General features: G+C 37.1%; 1 protein-coding gene and 1 non-coding gene across 2 annotated transcripts in view; both read right to left on the reverse strand.

Annotated features, from left to right (window-relative positions):
* Positions 1–21631, reverse strand: part of LOC137044689 (metal transporter CNNM1) — a 46932-nt gene that overhangs the window by 10121 nt on the left and 15180 nt on the right. Inside the window, exons 2-7 of the mRNA XM_067420926.1 lie at positions 7387–7530; positions 6183–6323; positions 5785–5954; positions 5521–5620; positions 1327–1472; positions 28–268 (exon numbers count right to left, since the gene is read on the reverse strand). Coding sequence (XP_067277027.1) covers positions 28–268; positions 1327–1472; positions 5521–5620; positions 5785–5954; positions 6183–6323; positions 7387–7530 — 942 coding nt within the window. The remainder of the gene's footprint in view (positions 1–27; positions 269–1326; positions 1473–5520; positions 5621–5784; positions 5955–6182; positions 6324–7386; positions 7531–21631) is intronic.
* trnaa-cgc (transfer RNA alanine (anticodon CGC)) lies at positions 4016–4090 on the reverse strand. Its single transcript has one exon. It is a non-coding gene; the product is annotated as a tRNA-Ala (tRNA).

The raw sequence follows: 21631 nt of genomic DNA on the forward strand, positions 1-21631 counted from the left end.
CTATAAATGATAGGCGAATGCACTCACTGACGATGCGGTTTCTCTCATTAAGGGTGGTGGTGCTGTCTGGCTGTCTGTAGAGGTGGCTGTGCTGGTGGAATCGGGTCAGACAGGGCCGCGGCTCAGTCAGCGGAAGAGCGATGCTGTTGGAACGCGTCTCAGGGATTGTCATTCTCTCCCCAGGAGCTTGACTCTCTGCATCGGGTGTTTGCGGAGAGCTGTCCATGCGTGTTGCTGTCAGGGCATTCTGATAATGGTTACGAGTGATCTGGAAAGAAGGACATAACATATTGAGACTACTTTACAATAATATATTCATAATATAGTATTGAAAATAACTTTTGGTAACACTTTAGTATGGGGAACACATATTAACTATTACTTACGACTTTAGCTGGAATTAACTCCTTATTTTCTGCTTATTAATAATTAATAAAATAGTGTTTGTAGTGTTTAAGTTTAGGTACTGGGTAGGATTAAGGGATGTAGAATATCATCATGTAAAATAAGGCATTAATGTATGATTTATAAGTACTAATGAACAGCCCATTCATCATGTATGCATGCTAATAAGCAACTAGTAAATAGCGAGAAGTGAACCCTAAATAAAGTTTTACCAAATTGATTTCTTATTTTAATATATTCAAAAATGTAATTCATTCATGAGATACAAAGCTGAATTTTCAGCATCATTACTCCAGTCTCAAGTGCCACATGACAATTCAGAAATCATCTAAGTATGCCGATTTGAAAATAAGAATGAAATTCCCTTACGAAAGGAAAATATATTTACCAATATATTTTCTTGAAATATATTTTAATATATGGAATAATATATTGATGGTATTATAAAATATATTATATATTCATGCAATATATTGCAAAATATACAAATGATTGCCGCTTTCAATATATTGCAATATATTGGAAAATATAAATATTAAATCCCATATATGTGAATATATTGCATGATATTTTCAAATATATTACAATATATTTTTGTTTCGTAAGAGTTGACCGGATTAGTTCAATTATTGTGATGCTAGAAAATGGGCGGTTGGGCAAAGAAACTGTTTTTTTGTTTTGTTTTTTTTGGTTCACCGCAGTTTTAAGGAGAAAATACTCAGCATTGCTGTTGACTTATGAATTTGCACAAGGCTTGTGCAAGCATATTAAAAAAACACATAGGTGTCTTTAAAATAAAATAATAGCTAATATATTTTGATTTTGGGGTATGCAAATCATGATATGACTGAGAATGTGTGTATTTTCCCTCATCCAGCATTCTGAAATGTTTTGAATTTCTCTCAGCATAGTCAAATTGACCTTAATGATCTGTAGATCTGTGAGCTGGCGAACTGAATAGTCTGGTATATACGGTCCTCCACTGATGCTCAGTTGACCCAGGCTGCCTCCATGGATTGTAGTATCCGAATGATTGAGACCACTGCTTCTTGATGGTGACCTGTGGACTAGATCACAGTAATTCAGTTGATTATTGCTTAAATTATTGTCAAAGATATGTAGACATCCCTCAGCATATTGAGAATCTATATTTGCAGTCTACAACTTTGACTGTACAGTATGCACAACATTATGACCAAATATTGTGTTGGTCCCCCTTTTGCTGCCAAAACAGCCCTGACCCATCAGGTATCTCCATTAGACCCCTGTAGGTTTGCTGTCGTATCTGGCACCAAAATGTTAGCTACAGATCCTTTAAGTCCTGTAAGCTGCACGGCGGGGCCTCCATGGATCGGACTTTCAACACATCCCACAGATGCTCGATTGAATTGAGATCTGTGGAATTTGGACGCCAAGTCATTACCTCAAAGACGTTGTTGTGCTCCTCAAAACATTCCTGAACCACTTTTGCTTTGTGGCAATGTGCATTATATAATATTATTGCATTATCACATCCATGTGATGTAAGAGAAAATGTGATTCATCAGACCAGGCCACCTTCTTCCATTTCTCCCTGGTCAGTTCTGATGCTCACATGCCCGCTGTTGGAGCTTTCGGAAGTGGACAGGGGTCAGCATGGGCACCCTGACTGGTCCGCGGCTTTGCAGCCCCATATGCAACAAACTGCGATGCACCGTGTATTGTGACACCTTTCTATCAGAACCAGCATAACCTTCTTGGAATTTGAGCAAAAGTAGCTCATCTGTTTGCAATCAATGAGCCTTGGTTTCCCATAATCCTGTCGCCGGTTCTCTATTCTTCCTTTCTTGGACCGATTTTCATAGACGCTGACTCAGTAGTCTAGCCACCGCAATTCGGTCCTTGTCAAACTCGCTCAAATCCTTACCCTTGCCCATTTCTGCTTCTAACACATTCACTTTGAGGACAAAATGTTCACTCACTGCCTAATATATCCCACCCACTAAAAGGTGCCGTGCTTAAGAGATATTCAGTGTTATCTACTTCACCTGTCATAATGTTATGCCCGATCGGTGTTGCATATTTTTGTACACTTAGCTGTGGTGTTATCATTCAAATGTAGTAATTTCACATATTGATATTATTATAAACATTGTTTAGATGTATTTTTCAAAGGTAATATTATTTTTTAGAGGTTTTAATAAAAATTAAAACTGTGTGGTTTTATGATCAAATAAATACCCTTTTAAGTGATATCTATTCTACATCATATTCAGTACTGCTTCAGTACTTGTTTGAAGGAATTTTTAGACAATTACAATTTGGCAAAAAAAATAATTGCAGTGTTGAATTGCAAAAGCTTTTTATTGTTGTGACTGATTGTGACAGCAGAAACCTTGTCCTGCACCACACACGGGATCTCTGTGGTTTAATTTTAGATGCCCATGTGATGTCATTTCTCATTAACAAAGAACGGGGGAATGGATGGAGTATACTGAAAAGTGTGTTTGCATCTGCGGTGGCTTTGTGTGTCTAGATCACTGAGAAAGATGCAGAGAAAAACCTCAGACTTTGACACAGACACTTATAAATGCACATTTGTTCTGAATTAATCCCTTCAACAAGGGCTAAAGGCTCCATCCTTGAAGTTATTTTTGCATTTTCCTGAAGCTACTCTTATGATATTTTCATCCTTATATAATAACGTGCTAATTTTTGCCTGAGTGGGTAGACGAGAGTTTCTCTCCCACTGTAATTACCCTCTACTTTGCTCTCCAAAGATTTACATAGCCGCTCTGTTTAGATTTCTGCCTTAATTATCTCTCGATAGCGTTGCTAGAGGGGTCACGTATGCTCCGTGCACTCAACGCCTCTCAGAGTTTTTAATTGCTCATTAATATTTTTACTGCAGGAAAATCTTGTTCAAGATATTCTGGAAACTATGTGGATCTGTTCAGCTCCAGTGATGAATTCTGACAATAATAAAGCGCCTGCATTAAGCTTTTTCAGATATTAACTTTCATGTAGTGTGTAATATAGCTGTTTGAGTGTAAAAGGGTGTCATCCAGCCCTGTGGCAAGGAAGACAGCGCACATATATTTTTGACACTTAAATTATGTTCTAAATTATAAATTGGTCAAACATGTTTGGAAAACAGTCTGAATCCACTGACATTCCTTTGGACTGCTCACGGACTAAATTACCTGAAGTGATTTTCAGTCTTCAGTAAAACAAACAGACAGTATGGAGAGAACAACCAGTGCTGTTTTTCAGTTGTTTGCCTCTGTGAACATGCGCTAATGGAATCAGATCAGATTTAAAAACATTTAAATATCTAGAGATATAGTACGCTACACTCATTCTGCAGTACTGTTGCTAAGAAATCTTCCCCTCTCAGGTTCCCACATCCAGCGTCTGCTCCCAAGTCCATTCTATTAATTGAAATCTGTTTCAGTATGGCAAATTCCTGAGTCTGTTCCAGTGAAAGGAGTTCCCGAGTCCATTCCAGCGAGAGAAATCCCCAAATCCGTTCTAGTGAGAGAACATTTACATTTATGCATTTGGCAGCCGCTTTTATCCAAAGCGACTTACATTGCATTCAAGGTACACATTTAACATTATTGTCAGTTCTTGCTTTCCCTGGGAATCGAACCCATGCCCTTTGCGTTGCGAGCACAACACTCTACTGGTTGAGCTAAAGGAAAGCGAGAGAAGTCACTAAATCTGTTCCAGTCTGTGAAATTCCTGAGTCCGTTCCAGTGAGAGAAGTTTCAGAGTCAATTCCAGAGAGAGAAATTCCTTAGTCCATTCCAGTGAGTGTAATCTCCAAGTCCAGTTGTTTCCAGTGAAACAAATTCCAGAGTCCCTTCCAGTAAGTGAAATTTCAGAGCTCAAGCCAGAGAGGGATGCACTATCCATAATGGCTCAAGCATTTATGTGTGTCTAGGCCACACACACATTCACTCCAATTGTCACATGCCTGTCCTGACTTGTGTGCACATGTGAGGTTTGTCAGTATGGCCAATGTGTTCCTGTCATTGTCTGATCCCTCCCCTTTGTTATCTGATTATTGGTTTCATTTGCCGCACCTGTGTTCCCTGATTCCCTGCTTGATTTGTTCCCTTTATAAGCTCATGTGTTTGTCAGTCTTTGTCGGATCATTGTACTGTCTACGTCTCCTGCTCCCCTGTGACTTCTACATTGTATGTGTTGAGTTTCAGTTTATCTATTTTCTAGTTTATGATTTCCCCCTTGTGGGTTTTGTTATGTACCTATGTTTTATTTTGTCATAATAAATTATAATTCTTGGGCACATGAGTCTTCACCTCATGAGTTTTCTTTACTTATAATGTGACACCAGTATCTGACCAGAGTCCAGTGATACCTCCAGCCCCTGACCAGTGTCCAGTGATAGCTCCAGCCCCTGAGATTTATAATGTATTTACTTCTTAGGTAATATCTATTTTTTGCGTTTGACCAATTTCCGAGGCAAGCAAAATCAGAATTTAAAATGGACTGAATAAAGCTATCTACGAACTTGACATGCGATGCTGAGCTGACTGATATGTATGCCTTTGAATCACTGTCCCAGGCATAATACATTTTTAAGAAGCAGAATAATACAGTATCATAATACACACAGTCTCACCTTTAGATATGTATTTTAACTATTATAGTATTTTGAAAAACATGAACTTTAGCTATTGGCTTTACATCATTGTGTCAGCCGTCTTTCAGCTGGCATGAAGTTCACTTGAGGCACAGTCCTTGCGTTGGCTTTGACGCCATCATTACTGTTTGTATCACTGCATTGTACAGAACTGGAAAGCCTCTGGAGCTAAAATTCAGATATGATAATGGGTGTTTCGCTCCCTACACATGCTTTAAGAGGTAGACAATTACAACAAATTGGGCCATCTGACCAATCAGAGCAGAGTAGGATTTTGGAAAGAAGGGGTTTATGGAACCAATCCTTTATCAAACTGTTATAGACACTGTGAGAAAAAAAGTGGATACTGCAATGTATATTAGGAGAAAATTCAAGTGTTTTTGACCTTGAATGCATGGAAGGCTCTTGCAGTATACCAAAACAAAATTAGGAATCTTTAAAATAGTATACTGAATTAGTAAACAAACCTGTGGGTAGGATGGTCATGATTGCAGGTAAACTGTAGTATGTGAACGGGCCATTTTCAAACTTTAATCCCTCTTTACCGATCTCTACCTCAACTCGACCCTGAAAAAAGAGATGAATCACACATTTATACTGTTGAGACCTTGTATTAATGAAAACTGTGCAAAGTAGCAATTTTACTCCACTTACAGTGGGGCCCAATAGTGACAATGATTTTATTTTGCATAGACATGTCGAAATGTATTTCAAAGCATGTAGTGCTCTACCTGCAATATTAGGATGAAATAATCCACAGGCTTGTTGCGCTGGAAGAGGTAGTGCTTTGGTGATCGCTTGTTTTTCTCATCAAACTTGAGTTCCTGCACAACACTCGGGTGCTTAATCAATCGCAGAAGGATCTTTTCTGAGAGATGTGTTGGCTTAAAAGGCTCTACTTCTACCGACAGTAAAGGAACAAAGAGAATCATTGACAGTGAAGCACAGCATTATGGTCCTTCACCATTTATGGATGAATTTTTAATGCTGTGCCAAATGAGTATAGATGCACTATTGTCAAATGATTGCTGTGGGCACTTTTGGCCCTGTATTGTGTACTTTAAACTTAAAACAAGTTTCAATTTCATAAAACTTCAGATTCTATTAAACTGAAGTTGACAAAGATTACCTGTGGCTAGAAATCGATGTGTCGCAAGCAGAAGCTGTGGTGAAACTTTGACCTTCATTTCACTCTCTGACAGTTTGAATATGGAGAAATCTTGCTGTTTTCTCTCATGGTGAGACACTCTCCTCTTTGTACGGTTATCAGCTGCCAAGTCAGAAAAGCAATGTATTATGTAAGCTTTACCTCAAACCAATATAAGCAACGAAAGAGACCAGAGATAAGATGTTTAGATTTGATTTTTTTTTTGTGCAACATGAGTCAAGTTAAATAATTAGCCTGACGTTGTAAATAAATAAATAAAAATAACAGTAAAAATTGTCCCAAAAAGTCTAAGATGCACTTGATTGGAAATAATACATGCAAAAAAATTTTAAGGGTTTCATTTTTTAAATGCTTTTATGTTTTTATGTTCAAAAATAAGATATCAACTCTGATATTTGGTATTTTAGTTTATTTTGTATGGAAGTTTTATTACAAAATTGTATTGAAAAGTGTCCTCATTTTATTGCCATTTCAAGTTATCGTTTTTACTAAAAAAAAAATGTTTATTTGAATAAATGAAATGCATATTTTTTCAACTTAAACATAACAATATTGTTTTTAGTAGTAATATGTAGCATGTTAACTGTCATTGTCCCACTAGCGGTCACCGAGGTCCGGTCCTAAATTTTTTGCAAGATAAGATGTAAATTGTTACACTAAATATTTCAAATTTGACAGCTGTTTTAGGATATAAATGTGAAACGACCAACAAAAATAATCTGTCAAACTAATAAACTTTTGTCTAATTTCACCATTTTGAATTGGCAAAACTTGAAATTTATTCTCTGGTTACAAAAGGTCAAAATGGTATTAATAACTATAATGTTTTTTTTCCTGGGCAGTCATTGTGAAAATATTCAATAGTCATAACTTCAAGTTAAAGTAACTTTGAAACTAGCTTAAGAAATGTTCACATTAAGACGTGTAACATGGGGTAATGCACTAAGTTTCGTGAGTCAGGGCCATAACCACCATAGAGACTGAGGGTGACAAGTCCCCCCAATAATTAAAAATGGCGATGGCTGTTTAGAGGAAATATTCTTCTTATAATTCACCATTTTTAAACTTTTAGATGTTTGTAAGCTCGTCTGAAGATTTGATTATAATGGAAAGATTAGGCTAAGGATTTGCATAAGAAAATTTGACAGAAATATTAAACACTTACTATAAAGGTCCGTTTCGTCCACAATCTCCGATTTGATGATTTCCTCGATGACATCTTCCAGAGTGACGATCCCCATGACTTCATAGAAAGGATCTCCTTCTCCTTCATTATTGACCCTCTGCACGATAGCCAAATGAGATTTCCCTTTACAGTGCCAGAGAAAGACATAGGCGCATCATGGCAGGATATGCAATTGGCATTAAATTGTATTCTCATTATCCATATTTAAAACCTACTAAAGCTATAATTTCACAAAATTACAGTGCTATTAAATCAATCCCCAAATCATTAAAGTTATTAGGCAATGTGTGCAAAATCAATAGTCACATAGCTTTAGTAAATGAAGCCCTGTCCATTTGTTTTACCGTTTGGATGCTTGTACGTATGTGCGGTTTCAGGTGCAGAGAGTCTTTAGCATTGTTGCAGTAGTGTTGTTGCCATAAAGAGTGCTTGAAATGAAGGCTCATGAAGAGATTAACTATGACAGCTCTGAAGATCCAGACCTGACCTTATGTAAACGGAGCTTGGGGATTATGCAATTGGGTTTGGGAATCCCTGAGGCACTGATGATAAAACTGACCAAGCTAAAAATACTGTTGGAGTTTGCTGCTAAGGCATTATTGGGTGTTTCATTAGTTCATGTTCCATTATTTCATTAAATAATGATGATGCTGAATTACATTTCCAGTGTTTTATTACGATTCAAAAGTTTGGGGTCAGTATGTTTGTGTGTGTGTGTGTGTGTGTGTGTGTGTGTGTGTGTGTGTGTGTGTGTGTGTGTGTGTGTGTGTGTGTGTGTGTGTGTGTGTGTGTGTGTGTGTGTGTGTGTGTGTGTGTGTGTGTGTGTGTGTGTGTGTGTGTGTGTGTGTGTGTGTGTGTGTGTGTGTGTGTGTTTTTCAGCAAGGATTAATTCAACTGATCCAAAGTCACAGTAACAACATTTATAATCTTTCAAAAGATTTCTATTTTTAAATAAATGCTGTTGTTTTGAACGTTCTATTCATCACGGCATCCTGATATAAAGTATCATTGTTTACACAAAAATATTAAGTACACTGTAAAAAAAAGAAATGTTGTTTTTTGTTGGTTTAACTTAAAAAAGTAAGTAGGCTAACCTGAATGCCTTTAAATTTTGAGTTTAATGAAATTGAAACATTTATTGAAAAAGGCAACCAGGTAACTTTTTTTCTAAACAATTTTTTAAAGTGTAGCACAACTGTTTTCAACATTGATAACAATAAGAACGGTTTCCTGAGAACAAAATCAGGATATTAGAATGATTTCTAAAGGATCATGTGACACTGAAGACTGGAGTAATGATGCTGAAGATTTGCAGAAATAAATTACATTATTGCATATAATATCACAATATCAACTACTGTTTTTACTGTATTTTTGATCAAAGAAATGCAGCGCATAAGAGACTTCTTCTAAACACATTTCACAATAATTTGAATTTACTTGTTCTGTACTTCCACAAAATTTTGAGACACTAAAATTATGATCCAAGTTATTCAACTAAATATACAAATTAAATGTATTAATTAGGTCATATTTAATTCTATAAACTATCCAAATCAAACTATCCAAATCAAATTCTGTTGCAATGTTGTCCTGTTTAACACTGTGAAGCTGCTTTGAAACAATCGTCATTGTAAAAGCGATATATAAATAAAGTTGATTGACTGATTGATTGACGTCCAACAAGTGAATGCATTTATCTGTGTTTATTTAGGATTAAGTACCATCTCAATTTCAATGGATTTGAATGTAATATCATGTTAACAATGGCTATTCAATGTATAGCAGATCCTACTGAGTAGTCCCAGCATAAGAAACTACAAACCCGATTCCAAAAAAGTTGGGAAACTGAACAAATTGTGTACAAAATCAGAATGCAATGATGAGGAAGTTTCAAATGTCAATATTTTATTGAGAACATAACATAGAGGACATCAAATGTTTAATCTGAGAAAATGTATCATTTTAAGGGAAAAATAAGTTGATTTTATATTTCATGGCATCAACACGTCTCAAAAACTGTGTGGCATCCCCTCTTCTTTTTATAACAGTCTGTAAACATCTGGAGACTGAGGAGACGGGTGGCTCAAGTTTAGGAATAGGAATGTTGTCTCATTCTTGTCTAACACAGGCATCCATTTTCCGGCCTTGACCCTTACGCACAGAGATTGTTCCAGATTCTGTACAATCTGTAGATGATGATAACTTAAACTCTTTGCAATTTTTCTCTGAGAAACTCCTTTCTGATATTGCTCCATTTATCGCCGCAGCATTAGGGGAAATGGTGATCCTCTGCCCATCTTGACTCCTGAGAGACACTGGCACTCTGAAAGGCTCTTTTTATACCCAATCATGTTGCCAATTGACCAAATAAGTTGCAAATTTATCCTCCAGCTTTTTCCGTATATGTACATTTAAATTTCCCTGCCTCTTATTGCTACCTGTCCCAACTTTTTTGGAATGTTTAGCTCTCATGAAATCCAAAATGAGCCAATAGGCCTATTTGCCATGATGTTTCAAAATGTCTCAGTTTCAACGTTTGATATGTTATATATATTCTATTGTGAATAAAATATAAGTGTATGAGATTTGTAAATTATTGCATGTTTTTTATTCACAATTTGTACAGTGTCCCAACTTTTTTGGAATCGGTTTGTACTAGTTTAAGACTGGTCGATTGCTTTATCAATCTCAGGTAATGCAATGTTACTGAAACTGGGTACTGTTAAAGGCCCACTGAAGAGCCTTGAAACATTATTCAATGTGTTGACGTAATTCCCACTGAAAAGACAGAGCGGGACATATTGAATGGCTCCTCCCATTTTTTAAATAGCCAATAGCAGCAGTTTCCTCCTAATCTTTAAATGTTTCTCCTCCGTGTCAATTTAAAATAGCATTCTGTGCAAAACTAAAAGGGGCCTGATCCGTTTTCTGGTCTGCGCCAAAACATCGGCACATACTCACACAAGTCACTGAACCATTCCCTATCCTCTATATAGTGCACTTTGTGCCATTCAGCATGTAGAAAACAGTAAATGTGTGAACAAGTGACCAATTTTAGCAGCGTCTATTTATATTGTAGGGGGCGGGACACTTCAGATTTTAGAGAGCATTTAATTGGACAGAAAATCGAATGAAAAGCTGAAGTGCAGAGTGATATCATGGGTGGAAGTGAGAGACTATAGTTTTGAATACTTAAATCTTCTAAATGCAAATATATTTGCCATTGTTTTGTAGCACACTAGTTAGATGACAGTAATTCATTTAGGCCAGATTTTCCTCACCGGCACGTCATCCTCAATAAACCTGTCTCCGTTGCAACGACTCCAATCTTTTTTTCAAATATCCATATTCTTGTATAATCGACGCCTCATCCTCAATAAACCCGTCTCTTGCGTGATACCCAGAAATTTAGAATATTCCTATCTAATATGATTTCTGACCTGTAAGTTTGCCAGAATAATAATCATACACTGTTTGATAATAGGCCAGAGGAGAACTGGCACCCCGACTGAGTCTGGTTTCTCCCAAGGTTTATTTTTCTCCATCATGCCCTGACGGAGTTTGGGTTCCTTGCCACTGTCGCCTTTGGCTTGGCTTGCTCAGTTGGGGACACAAAAATTATGATCCAATTAATTAATTAGGTCTTATTTAATTCTATAAACTATATCACTGATCTGCCAACATTGTCGCTATATGATAAATTAAATAAGCTGATAACATCACTGTTTTCTCCAGAACGACTGTACAGCCAAATCTAATTTTGTTGCAATATTGTCCTGTTTGACACTGTGAAGCTGCTTTGAAACAGTCATTGTAAAAGCGATAAATAAAGTTGATTGATTAATTGAAAGTAAGGCTAACATATTCATACTAAAAGCAAAACAAACAAACTTGTATTTCATTTAATTAAATCTATATTTGGCACCAACAGCAAACCAGCAGCAATGCCTGCTGTTCCTGCAGCAATGCACTTCATTTAACATGCAAAGCAGGCATTTATTTTAGACTCTTAAAGAAACAGCAGCAACATTTTTCATCACACACACACACACACACACACACACACACACACACACACACACACACACACACACACACACACACACACACACACACACACACACACACACACACACACACACATGAGTGTTTACATGTTTTATCGGGACTTTCCACAAGTGTAATGGTTTTTATACTACACACTGTACATTATATCCCCCTACACTATACCCCTAAACCTACCCATCACAGGAAACATTCTGCATTTTCAAAAAAAACATCACTTAGTACGATTTATAAGATGTTTTACTCATGGGGACCAAAAAATATCGGATATTGCCATCTTTGTGAGGACATTTTGTCCCCATAACGTAGGGTTTACCAGACCACACACACAAATATATATATATATATATATATATATATATATATATATATATATATATATATATATATATATATATATATATATATATATATATATATATATATATATATATATATATATACTATATATAGGGGGCATATGACCTTTTTAAAAACTTTTTATGAAAGTTCATAATCTGAAGCATATTCATACAATATTGTTAATTGAATTCCAGACAGAAACAATGAAACAAACAAAACATCCCAGCTAGCTGTTTATCATTAGATTTGGAATATCATTTCAGGCGGAGAGGATTAAATGATATAATCCTCAACCTTTGGCAGGGAGAACCTAAAGCCTCTCTCTCACTGTGGTCTCCATGGTAGCGGTGCACACTGAAGTATTCTGCAGCAGTCAGGAGGAGAGCAAGGGCAATGCAGCACTCCATACTCCTCAAAGCTGATGTGCAGGGAGCTGCATTACATCACTACACTCTTATATAACACGCGGAGCTGGGGGGTCTGAGCCCACACGGATGTCCCTGCGATTCCCTCAGCTGCTGTGCCAGCAAATGAACTCGTTAAAGCTGGCACTATACTCTACTCATGTGATGCATAGCAGAGCAGTATGGTGAGGAATGCTAAATAAAGCACAGCGTAGCTGAAAATGGAAAGAAAAACACAGGAGAACTGAAGAAGGAAATGCCAGACAGATTTTTACGTTTCTTCAAAAGACCTTGTAAATAAATTTGCAAGTAAATACATGATTTATGTTAGGTGATATGGTGATAGATATGTGTATGTATGTACACTTACGAGCAAAAACATTATGACCGCTGGCATAGGTGTCAAGCATGTCAAGCATTGACCAAGCATGTCAAGGTCTGGGTGGATTAGATGGTGAGTGAACAATCGTTTCTTGTAGAAAACATGCTGGATGAAGGAGAAATGAGCAGGAGCAACGATCTGAGTGACTCTGACAAGGGCCAAAGTGTTATGGCAAGGCGATTGGGTCAGAGTATCATCTGAAAAGGCAAGACTTGCGGGTGAGAAATTTACTTACAGAGGTCTGAGGAGGGACAAACCACAAACCGGCCACAATAACATATACGACAGGTAGTCATAATGTTGTGGCTCATTTGGGTATGTATTAACGGTGTGTGTTCGTGTTCATGTTTTTCTATCCCGGTGGGGACTTCAACCTGAATGCAAACTGACTCATGGGGACTACGTAGTGGTCCCCATGAGGAAACAAGCTTATAAATCATACATGATTATTTTTTTTATTTTTTTTGAAAATGTAAAAATGCAGATGGGTAGGTTTAGGGGTAGGGTTAGTGTAAGGGGACAGATAATACAGTGTGTACAGTATTCAAACCATTATGCTATGGAGAGTTTCCACACAGATAGTGATCCTGACACTTGAATAATTTACTTTGCTTTATGCTTTTAGTAAATGTAAAGTCTGATTATTCATTCAGAATAGAGATAAAAAGAATTGCATATATATTTCAATGATTTTTGGGAGCCAAGCACTAAAGATATGAAGACACCTATTGTATTTGTTACTTTTCTTATTATTTTATGTTTTGTGCACTGGTGTCTATGAAACACCTATAATTCTCTAGCACCACCAATGGTTCACATATTTTCTGAAATTCTTCCATTCATTCCTTGGAGTTGTTTTCGCCACTTTGATTTTCTTTTCTCTTCTCTTCCTAAATAGTTTGATTGTCTTCTTAATTTTGAACAAACCAGATCCTTTTCAGATAAAGCCTCAGTGACCTAAGCAGTAAGATGTTTGGTTTTCAGCACCATTCTCTGCATAAATTCAAACAGAACCGATGCTGTTGCATAAATATCTTTTGCATAATGATACAAAACTTTAGGAATGGTTGTCACAATGCCCTTATGGAAATCCACCTAAATTTGGTGTCAGCGCCACCTACTGTTCAAACATTGTTATAATTATATTTTAGAAAATGTAGGACTAGAGTTCTTATAGGTCAAGAAAATCAGTTATAAATTATTGCTATTGACCTATAAGGCCCAAAACGGTCTCTAGAGCAGTGAGCCAGTAACTTATTTATTTAGTAACTACCTTTTTCCAGTAACGAGTAATCTAATGCGTTACTATTTCCTTAGTAAAAAAATAAAAAATATATATTTTTGATTTCCTCTTGCATCTCGGGGAGTGTATTTTTTCACGAAATATTTTTTTAATTTCATCTTAAAATATCAGGAGATACATTGCTGATGTTATTGTTAAAAATGTACTTCCTATAAAGTGAGTGTTGGCAAAAACAATTGTCATTTCTATGCTGAGGCGGCAGGGGTGTTGTCGGCAACTGCTGAATGTAACTAATAAAGTTACTTTTTAAAGGAGTAATCAGATTACTTTTTCTAAGTAACTGTGGCAACACTGCTCCAGAGTATATAACTCATCTTCTATTGCCCTATAATTCATCTCGCTCTTTAAGATCACAACTGGGCTTCTGCTTGTACCTAGGGTATCTAAATCCACTAAAGGAGGAAGAGTATTTTCATATTTGGTACCTAAACTCTGTAACAGCCTTCCTGATAATTTGCAGGGCTCAGATTCATTCTCCCCGTTCAAATCTAGATTAAAGATCATTTTTTCCAAGCATTCACATAATGCATCTCATCATAACCTTGTACTCCATTTATATCAGTGCAGATGATTGCCTTTGCTTAATGTTTTGAACAGCAGCTATGCTAATTATTTCTCGGTTCTGTTTTAACTCGGGATGCCCATGCCAAGGTGGCTAGGGAGTGTCAGCTCCAGTCTGGATCCAGCCTCTCATAAAGACTGCGGATGACCAACACCTGTGCAGATTCTTATTTCACATAGCCCACTGTATGTGCCTTCATTTTTTTTTATATTGATTAATAAAAGCCTACATTGTTGGCTAACTGTGTGCTTTGTGTACATTTCTGAAATACATAACTTGGACACAGTCTCCTCTGATAACAAACCACTTTAAATTATAATGTTCAGCTTGCTGTTCAAATACTATCGAAGTTTGCAGCACACTTTCAGAAACCCTCTACCTCCCCCAGCTCCACCTGTATAGATCTGCTACGGGCATTGGCGTAATTTGCAGATGGGACGGGTGCGACGGGCTCGTACAAATTAGCCACCTCGTAAAATATGAACGAATGTCGTGAGATTGGGTTGAACAAAATGCAAACAAACGTGTCCCTGCTCTTGATATGCAATCATTGATGAACATCTTTGATTTCAATAATAATACAGGGAGTGCAGAATTATTAGGCAAATGAGTATTTTGACCACATCATCCTCGTTATTCATGTTGTCTTACTCCAAGCTGTATAGGCTGGAAAGCCTACTACCAATTAAGCATATTAGGTGATGTGCATCTCTGTAATGAGAAGTGGTGTGGTCTAATGACATCTACACCAAGTGTTTCATTCAAAATAGTCAACAGGGTCACAAGAAGCGTGTGGAAAAACCAAGGCGCAAAATAACTGCCCGTGAACTGAGAAAAGTCAAGCGTCTAGCTGCCAAGATGCCACTTGCCACCAGTTTGGCCATATTTCAGAGCTGCAACATAACTGGAGTGCCCAAAAGCACAAGGTGTGCAATACTCAGAGACATGGCCAAGGTAAGAAAGGCAGAAAGTCGACCACCACTGAACAAGACACACAAGCTGAAACGTCAAACCTGGGCCAAGAAATATCTCAAGACTGATTTTTCCAAGGTTTTATGGACTGATGAAATGAGAGTGAGTCTTGATGGGCCAGATGGATGGGCCGTGACTGGATTGGTAAAGGGCAGAGAGCTCCAGTCCGACTCAGACGCCAGCAAGGTGGAGGTGGAGTACTGGTTTGGGCTGGTATCATCAAAGATGAGCTTGTGGGGCCTTTTTGGGTTGAGGATGGAGTCAAGCTCAACTCCCAGTCCTACTGCCAGTTTCTGGAAGACACCTTCTTCAAGCAGTGCTACAGGAAGAAGTCTGCATCCTTCAAGAAAAACGTGATTTTCATGCAGGACAATGCTCCATCACACGTGTCCAAGTACTCTACAGCGTGGCTGGCAAGAAAGGGTATAAAAGAAGAAAATCTAATGATATGGCCTCCTTTTTCACCTGATCTGAACCCCATTGAGAACCTGTGGTCCATCATCAAATGTGCGATTTACAAGGAGGGAAAACAGTACACCTCTCTGAACAGTGTCTGGGAGGCTGTGGTTGCTGCTGCACGCAATGTTGATGGTGAACAGATCAAAACACTGACAGAATCCATGGATGGCAGGCTTTTGAGTGTCCTTGCAAAGAAAGGTGGCTATATTGGTCACTGGTTTGTTTTGTTTTTGTTTTTTGAATGTCAGAAATGTATATTTGTGAATGTTGAGATGTTATATTGAAACCATTAATTATATATAAACCATCTGATGGTTTCACTGGTAAAAATAAATAATTGAAATGGGTATAAATTAGTTTTTTGTTAAGTTGCCTAATATGCACAGTAATAGTCACCTGCACACACAGATATCCCCCTAAAATAGCTAAAACTAAAAACTAAAACTTCCAAAAATATTCAGCTTTGATATTAATGAGTTTTTTGTGTGCATTGAGAACATGGTTGTTGTTCAATAATAAAAATTAATCCTCAAAAATACAATTTGCCTAATAATTCTGCACTCCCTGTAAATCAAGTAAAATTTATGCACTTGAAGAATGTAGGTGAAGAATCTTGGGACTAACAATATATTTTATTATATAGGCGTAAGAATGAAACTATCACATTAAATGATGTTTTATTAACAAGGTTTGGGCATTCAGCTAATCAACAATATATGTACGCAGCAGTCTTTCCTTCGTTCATTGACAGTTTATGAGCAATCCCTCCTCCACCCCTCCTCCACACTTTATTTCTAGCCACTTACACACACGGGGGGTTGGGGTACTGAGGGTGCGGGCTAAATTCCGAGCTCAAAGTTCTATGTCGCTACATTAAACATAAGGTCCTATTTTAATTGATTTCTGGACATTATAATGTTATTTATTTCTACAATTGTTGTTGTAAAAAATCTGATATAGCATTGGCTTAATATGCAGCAGAAGCAGCAGCAGTGTAGCAGATCTATTCCTCCGAGACCAAACATATTAAAACTGTCATATCCATTACCATGCCAAAATCTTCTAGAGTTGTCATGACAGAAATGTTTTATGGGCTTTTGTCTCCATGAAACAGACCAGCAGAGTTAGAACAGGAAACGGTAGTGGAGGCTGACATCCAAACGATGATCAATCAGATCAAATTTCTTGTTTTCAAAAGAATCACATAGTTTACACGGTGCCCATGTTTTAATATGTTTTTGAGTCAAAACTATTTAAACATTTTCTTTTTTGTTCCAGAGAAGAAATAATGGTTTAGAATGACATACACTCATGCAAATGTTTTTATTTTTTTTATTTTTTTTAGGTGCACTGTTTCTTTAAGATGTATGATATATATATATATATAGAGAGAGAGAGAGAGAGAGAGAGAGAGAGAGAGAGAGAGAGAGAGAGAGAGAGAGAGAGAGAGAGAGAGAGAGAGAGAGAGAGAGAGAGAGAGAGAGAGAGAGAGAGAGAGAGAGAGAGAGAGAGAGAGAGAGAGCAAATCACTGGTGTGTGTTTTAAAGTTAGCATTTTCTTTTCTTTTCAATTTAGTATTTGTCACGTGCTGAAAAGAATCGTGGCTTTATTATTTTTAAAGAACAGCTACATTTTGACCGTTTTACCACTTCATTAACAGTCTTCAGAAAAAAGGTCATTTTAGTCCACTTCAACTTTACCTGCTGTTCGGCATCTGCCTTATTTCAATGACTGGAGAGGGAAAGGTTGAGCCTGCATATTTCATTATCCCTGCTGTAATATGTTCACTGGAGGCAGAGGCTTCAAAGAGGGACAGGCTGGGTTCTCACAGTGTGAGGAAGCAGATCCTCTTCTCTCTCGCTCTGCTCTTTTTGTCCATATGGTCCCAAGCTGAGACACTGATTGGACCAAAAGGTCACTGCTGCAGCTAATCTGTCCTGATGTTTCTGTACAGACAAGCACTCAGAGCAACTTTCATTTAAAGGGATAGTCCCCCCCACCCCCCACCCAAAAATAAATAAATAAATAAAAAATGACTATTTGATTTACACATCCTTCCATGTCTTTCCAAACCCAAGTGATGTCTTTATGCAGCTAAAGTCAAAATGGTGTTGCAATGGCTACAGTTTTTTTCCAAACTCATTCGTCTCCTTTTTCCCATTGCCTATCAGCTCTGAGGGGCATTTATTTTAAATAAAGTATTCTGAATAAAGTGTCTAATGGGTAGTTAATTAATAGTTTAGGAATAAAGTAATTCATTAATAGGAATAAAGTGTTTAGGGTCGAAGTACGCAGGGAAGGACTTTAGGAATCAGACAAGTAATGTCCCAATAAGGCAGCATCCATTTATTATTTTAATAAATATAATCATATACACTGAATGTAATATTATCACATACTGTTTTATAATATACTACAATACACTTGTCTGCCACTATTTGCAATTAATATACCTATTTACACGAAACAATTGCTATTTTCAAAAACAAACAAAAATAATTACTTTATTCCACAATTTCTTTCTAGCCTGTGTCAGGCTCCTACGTCTTTTCTCTTGCACTTTCGAGTTCTACACTCAAAAAAATTAAAGTGCTCTTATTATGCTCCTATTATTATAGTTTTGGAGTCTCCTACAACAGGTTTACATGCATCAAAGGTCAAAAAAGTAGAATTTTCTCATAATATACATTGCACATCATTAGCCTGACATAATTTTATTCAGATTCTAGTCAGCATATGGCTGAATCCGAAATCACACCCTATACCCTCAGATAGGGAACTATTTGAGGGGACAGCAATTTGTAGTGGTGTTCGAAAACCATAGTGGACATGCACCACAATGCATCGCAATAACGAGTGTACAGCCGATGTACACACAACGGCTGTCCGAGTGCACTTACTCATTTTAATTCACTCCTTCAAGTGTAGTAGTGGACTAAGGAATAGTAAATGAGGTTTTATGGGGGGATTTATTATTGGGGGGATTTAGCCGATGAGTCTGATTCTTCTTCTTCTTCTTCTTCTTCTTCTTCTTCTTCTTCTTCTTCTTCTTCTTCTTCTTCTTCTTCTGGTGTCAATGGCAGTTGGCAGACTAACTTAAATGGAACGCATAATGATTGGGAATGAGTCTGATACTGCTCCATTGGGCTGTGATTATGGGGCGAAAATTCCTCTGCACTTAATTGGATTGATCTACAACCAATCAGAGCAACGAAGTAAGTGACGTATGTTGAGCAACGCATAGTTGTCAACAGAACTCAACTGCACGCACGCTGGAAGAAGTAGAAGAAGAAGATGAGTGTAAACGATCTTTGCCGGTGTGGTAAAAAGAATTTAAGGATACATACAGGTCCTTTTTTTTTAAATTAGCATATGTGATAAAAGTTCATTATTTTCCATAATGTAATGATGAAAATTCAACTTTCATATATTTAAGATTCATTGCACAGCAACTTAAATATTTCAGGTCTTTTATTGTTTTAATACTGATGATTTTGGCATACAGCTCATGAAAACCCAAAAATCTCAAAAAATTTGCATATCATGAAAAGGTTCTCTAAATGAGCTATTAACCTAATCATTTGAATCAACTAATCACAGCAAAATCTCCAGTGTCAAAATCTTGGTGTTAAGGACTCTTAGAGTAAAGAGTTAATTTTCTGGTGTTGAATTAACACTGCTAGTGTAAACCGCACTCTCTGGCTGGTGAACATATTCAGAGTTAAATCAATAACACTGACAGAGAGTATAGTCACATCCGGGACATTTCGGCAGCGGAACAAGCTCGAACTTTTTCTCACAGACGCCATTTTCTTTGCCTCGCGATGCGTAACATCAAGGAGGGGAAACGCTGATATTGCGTGTTTAATCCTATGGTTCCATCTCATTTACGTATCCATTTTATAGCATTATATTGTTTTATAACTAGTTATGTGCTGTGCACGGTTAAACAGCTCTCATAGAGGCATTTTCGTTGACGTGATTCGGACGGAACAGACCAGGCAGGTGCTTTTTCACAGGGAAACGCCGTAAGTAAGTGTTTTAGCTCATTTACAATATGTATTTTATAAAATGTTTATTTAACGCGATATTTAAATGCTCTGCACGCTTAAACGAAACAACCTTTCTCACATGCGGCATTTTCTTTGACTTGTGAGTGGTGACATGGAACTGACGACGAGGAGGCGGGTGCACGCCGCAGGGAAACGACGAAAGTAAGTGTTTTAGCTCATTTACAATATGTATTTTATAAAACGTTTATTTAACGCGATATTTAAATGCTCTGCACGCTTAAACGAAACAACCTTTCTCTTATGCGGCATTTTCTTTGACTCGTGAGTGGTGACATGGAACTGACGACGAGGAGGCGGGTGCACGCCGCTTGCACGTTATAAGGGAAACGACGAAAGTAAGTGTTTAGCCTAATTTGCAACGTGTTTTTTTAATGACGTCGTTTAACGATATCTAACGCTTTTAAAACGCGCCTAAACCTTTCTTACAGACTAGGCTTGTGACGCAGTTGAGACACGGAGTGTGCTTTTAACAGAGAAAACACCTAAAGTAAGTGTTCTACACATATAATAATCTGTATAATTGCTGTATAATTATGTATAGATGTCTTGGAAAAATCACTGGCCTCACTGGTGAAGCAGCATCAAACGGGGGTTTCTAACATGCTTTCTCTTCCCCGTTATAGTTCATTTACCGAACTGTAATCTTATTGCACTACTTAATCTTTGTGTATGATTTTTATTGGGTAGAATTCCAGATTCAAAGACTCATATTACTAACAAAGGAAAGCTATTTTTTTTTGCGAAATCAAGTGACAAAGTTTTAGGCAGGATTGTTTTATGAACTTCTAAAAATGTTGACCTAATTTGCTTTTGACCTGTCTCTATCTTAAGAAGCATCATGTTCATCAGCTGCATCAACATTGATTTTTGACCACCCCCCTGGACTGAAACCAAGGCTGACAGATGACCATGCTTTCTGTTCTGCAGCAAAAAGGTATGTTTAAGGTATAGAAAACTGTAGTGCTTTTCTTGGCAGATTATTGGTAAATATCTTTAAGCACAGATATTGATCAATAATATTTATTTACAATAAAGGACAACTAAGGCAAAAAGTGCATGCATCCCTCCATGGATGCTGGATCTTATACACTAGAGATCAACAGTGTGAGAAAGAAAAAGATCAATGTCAATGTCTATGGTGATGCACTTTTATGATGATAGATGCACTTTTATAATGGATGCCTGCACTTATGATGATAGATGCACTTTTATAATGGATGCCTGCACTTATGATGATAGATGCACTTTTATGATGATAGATGCACTTTTATGATGATAGATGCACTTTTATGATGGATAGATGCACTTTTATAATGGATAGATGCACTAGAGTCTGTGTTTAAAACTAATGAAACGTGTATACTTTAAGACTGTTTAAAGTATTTCTTCATCCTCAAACTATATTTTGCTCGTTGCCAGCACACCTACCATATGACTGAAAAACAGAAGAACAACTCCACAAACTGCAGACCAATACCCTTGAAAGTGTCACTATTATTTGGAGGACCAATACTTTTAGAATGGGTAAGTCATTCTTTCAGACTAAATATTTATGCAAAATGTAGGCTAATTATCACTAACTTTTGGTTAACGTTTGGATATGCCTTCATGTTTAAATGTATTGTTTTTGCTGCTTGTGTTTTTAGGAGAATTTCTATG

This window comes from Pseudorasbora parva, chromosome 17 (genome assembly GCF_024679245.1).
Source record: "Pseudorasbora parva isolate DD20220531a chromosome 17, ASM2467924v1, whole genome shotgun sequence".
Taxonomy (NCBI): domain Eukaryota; kingdom Metazoa; phylum Chordata; class Actinopteri; order Cypriniformes; family Gobionidae; genus Pseudorasbora; species Pseudorasbora parva.